Raw genomic sequence first — 4,434 nt, forward strand, 5'->3', positions numbered from 1 at the left:
ACTCAATATGGATGCATCTTTCCATGAGTATGGTTCTGGACCAGTGGGGGTTGTTTTTTTTGTCAAAATATTGGTGAATATGTTGCGGTTGCGGCGTGCCTTTTGAAGAACATGCTTAATGCAGCACAAGAGAGGCACTTGCGTTGTTTAAAGGAATCAAGTTTCTCAAACATTTGTGCTACGCAGGGGTGAGGTAACCATTGAGTCGAATTCTTTAGAACTTATCAATACATGCGATGGAGATATGGCGGTGTTGAGTCCCCCATTCAAAAACTATGGGCGAATGCTTTTCTGCATGAGTGCAGTCGATCGACATGATTTATTTCCAACATTGCTCGAGGAATGCCAACCTCATGGTGCGCCATCTTGCTAAGTACTCTTATGGGTCGCAGTCTGAATTGTTTCAGGATGGTGATCCAGCCTCTTTCTTATTGCCTTCCGTAGCCAAAATGATGTAAATCTATTGGGATTTTGAAATAAAAGGGCCAAGAGGCATTCCCTTCAAAAATAACAATATCCGCAGCTAACTTGAGAGTCAGCGAGCTCCTCCTATACCCATGATGCTTCTAACCGGTGCTAGCCCCGTGGTCAAGGGAACGGGAGAGCACAGACACGGAGCACCCGCGAGAGCACATGGCACACTCTTGAGTTTCTTTTTTATTTGACGCAAGCAGGTGAGCATCATGCTGCTAACACGTACAGCTCGACGGGTTACTCTACAGGAGCGCGGATCATCCATTCCTAGGTTGGATAGGGCCAAAAATACAGAGGAAATGAGGGGGAAAAATAGGACCGACGCGACCAATACAATACTCCTGCGCCAGAAGAATAACGCAAACACTCGGCTCCCGGCCCTGCCGCTGGTCGCCTTCCAGGAACCTTCTTGGGTAGCCAGCCAGCCATCTCTCCTGTGGGAACTGGGAACGCCACCGCTACATCAGCAGCTTTCTCTCTCTCTCTCTCTCTCTCTCTCTCTCGCACACACGCACAGCTACAGCTTTTACTAACCACCAAAAACAAGCAGAAAAGTTATAAAAAAATAACGACCGCTTAATTACCACGCCCCTTCACCTACCCAGGGTACCCCATCCGGCGTCTCATCTCATCTCATCTCATCCTCCCCACCCCACGCCGATCGAAGCGAGATCCAGCCAGCCAGCCAGCCAGCCGCGCTGGGGGGTCAATGCTGGCTCCCATGAATTCCTTCCCGTCTCGTCATCTCCTCTCCTGTCGTCCCAGCTGGTCAAAATCCTTCGCGTACACACCCACGCGTATTACTACCATGTATACATAGCCTCGCCCCCGGCGTCCCCGTGCGCGACTGCGATAGATCCCACCCTCACCCTCTCCCTCCCCGCTCGCCCTCCGCCCCGCCGCCTCTCCCGCCCTCATCTACACCAGCAGCCCAGCGGAAACCCACGCTGGGAAGCGGAGGGATCCGCCACGAGCCGGGCCGCGCTGCGAGTGCGAGGAGGAGCCATGGAGTTCACTGCTGCGTCGAGCAGCAGCAGGCTGTCCAAAGAGGGGGATGAGGAGGAGGAGGGGGAGGAGATGGAGGACGAGGAGGCCTCCCCGCGTGAGATCCCCTTCATGACGGCCATGACGGCGGCCGCCTCGTCCGCCTCCCCTTCCGCGGCCGCGGCTTCCGCGTCGGCGTCGGCGTCGGGCTCGGGCTCCCCCTTCCGCTCGAGCGAAGGCGCTGGGGCGGGCGGCGGCGACGTGGAGGTGATCGACAAGGAGCACATGTTCGACAAGGTGGTCACGCCGAGCGACGTGGGGAAGCTCAACCGGCTGGTGATCCCCAAGCAGCACGCCGAGAAGTACTTCCCGCTGGACGCGGCGGCGAACGAGAAGGGCCTGCTGCTCAGCTTCGAGGACCGCGGGGGCAAGCTCTGGCGCTTCCGCTACTCCTACTGGAACAGCAGCCAGAGCTACGTCATGACCAAGGGCTGGAGCCGATTCGTCAAGGAGAAGCGCCTCGACGCCGGGGACACCGTCTCCTTCTGCCGTGGCGCCGCCGACGCCACGCGCGACCGCCTCTTCATCGACTGGAAGCGCCGCGTCGAACTCCGCGACCCGCACCGCCTCGCGCGCCTGCCCATGCCCATGCCCACCTCCTCGCCCTACGGCCCGTGGGGCGCCGGTGCGGGCGGTTTCTTCATGCCGCCTGCGCCTCCAGCCACGCTCTACGAGCACCACCGCCTCCGCCAGAGCTTCGACTTCCGCAGCATCAGTCCCGCCGCGCCGCAGAGGCCGCAGGTGCTCTACTTCGGCTCCGCGGGAATTTTTCCGCACGCGTCCATGCCCCCTCCGCAGCAGCAACCTCCGCTGCACATTGCCGTGCAACCGAGCCCGCCGGTCACGGTCGGCATGCCTATGGTCCTCGATTCCACGCCACTCGTCAACAGCCCGACGGCGGCCGCGAAGCGCGTGCGGCTGTTCGGAGTCAACCTCGACAACCCTCACACCCAAGGCGGCGAGTCAAGCCATGATGCCAACGCATTGTCGCTGCGGATGCCCGGATGGCAAAGGCCGACACCGTTTAGGTCGCCGGAATTGCCCCACCATGGAGCGGTCGGTGCAGCCGGAGCGGAGTCCTCTGCTGCCTCTTCGCCATCGTCATCATCATCCTCCAAGCGAGAAGCGTATTCCTCCTTGGATCTCGATCTGTGAACGATATTTGGTGAGCTCGATCGGGAGCGTGCCCAAGGAAAGTTCAACAATTCCTTCTTCAGTTTGTCACCTTCCTTTTCTTCTCCATCTTTTGCGGTCCCGTTATAACATTGATAGAAGCCAGCATTTAACATTTTGTTTTCGTTTTCGTTTTGGCCATTCAAATTCTTGGCGCTGTTGGTTTGAGAATTAATATATAGAGAGAAACTAGCGAATTAATCAGTTCTTCATGCGTTCGATTGGTTTCAAATGAGATTCCTTCATCTTCGGCCTTCCCCGTTATCCCATTATAGCTTGTGATTTCTTCGTAATATTCTTTTCCTTTACTAATTGCTTGGTCCGCAGTTTGGTTGACCAATTCCTTTTGCCCCCACATATGATAACACACCTCCACATTTGCAACCCCCCAACAGCATTATTACTTCCAAGATCTGAATCGTATGACTACAAGCACACAGCGTGATACACACATCATCCTGAACTTGCATCATATATGAATGATCTTCTCCTCTAGACAGAAGCTTCAACGCAGCTCTCAGAAACAATGGCGAGGCAAAGACACTGACGCCGGATTAGCCATGCCAGCAGCTGCCACCGGAGAAGCTACATACGACATACGAGCATTGCAGGTCAAATCCTTCACTTCTGATCTGAGAGATCCTTAAATTCCTGTAGTTTCCTCCTCTTCATTGGTACTGCTATATGGTATCTTATATTTATGTGCTTGGCTTTCTTGCTTTTAATTCGTGAGTCTGCTGATGCTTTATGTACCGTTCCATTCTCCATGTGCATAATTAGCTGATCGTAATGGCAAAGATCATAGACGCTGGGTACAGGCAAATTTAGGGAATTTCTGTCGTGGTTTTTACCCAACGGGAACTGGAAACTAAACCCCCATATATGTATATACTGTGGGCCAAATTATACGTCTAATTTTGTTTGTCTGGGCCTGTAGTGTTATACGCTCCAAGAGTTCTTTTATGTTCTTGGCAGTCTGTAAAGAGGGGTGCAGTGCACTGGGCACTTGCCACTGGCCTTAACTTCTTTGTACGTCTGTTAAAAATTTATGGGGTAAGGAGGGACCTCAGCACTAGGTCGACTGTTGCTGTAACAGTAGGAACAGTAAGGTGTGAGTATATGCACATCTCTTGGGGTAGTACGTCTTGCTCGATCGGAATCGCTCTCCCTTGTTGTCCTTTCTGTGTGAGGCAGTGAGAAAGACAAAGGCCTCTCTCTATATTTAACTTTCTTCCTTCTCCTTTTCACTGCAGTGAGTAGGTACGGGGTGTGCGCCTGCTGCTGGGAGCAATGGGGGCAAGGCCACGTAGTAACTCCGAATAGGTATCCATAACTAGCAAGGTGTAGGATGGGTATCCTTTTGCACTGGCATGGCCGGAATAGATATATAGATGCTGTGCCTGCAAACGAAAGTACTTTTGGTCCAGTGTAAGCTCGAAAAGGAATGGGAGTTAATGGGGAAGTAAATAATGGGCAGGAGATGGAGCGAGCAGAGTGTGATCTATATATCACTATAAGTGTGTTTCTTCTTCTTCTTCCTCTTTTTTGCTTGCTTGGTGCTCACTTTGGTTTTTTGCTTTGCCAACTGACACATTGCACTCACTCCATACAGTTCCTTTGATATCAGCTGATTGATAGTTCATAGTGCTAACATACCTTGGGCTCAAGGTTAATCCATGTCTTCTGATGGTGTCCACCCTTACAAAAAGCTTACAAGTATCTAGCCCACTCTACAAATCAGTA

At 53.0% G+C, this 4,434-nt stretch overlaps 1 protein-coding gene across 1 annotated transcript; it reads left to right on the top strand.

The window, feature by feature from the left end:
• Window positions 1-1,170: 1,170 nt before the first annotated feature.
• LOC123427421 (B3 domain-containing protein Os02g0683500-like) lies at window positions 1,171-2,895 on the top strand. Its single transcript, XM_045111464.1, has one exon. It carries the CDS (start codon window positions 1,480-1,482, stop codon window positions 2,671-2,673), a length of 1,194 nt encoding a protein of 397 aa, XP_044967399.1. The 5' UTR covers window positions 1,171-1,479; the 3' UTR covers window positions 2,674-2,895.
• The last annotated feature ends 1,539 nt before the right edge of the window (window positions 2,896-4,434 follow it).

The sequence above is a fragment of the Hordeum vulgare genome, chromosome 2H, assembly GCF_904849725.1.
Source record: "Hordeum vulgare subsp. vulgare chromosome 2H, MorexV3_pseudomolecules_assembly, whole genome shotgun sequence".
In the NCBI taxonomy this organism is placed as follows: domain Eukaryota; kingdom Viridiplantae; phylum Streptophyta; class Magnoliopsida; order Poales; family Poaceae; genus Hordeum; species Hordeum vulgare.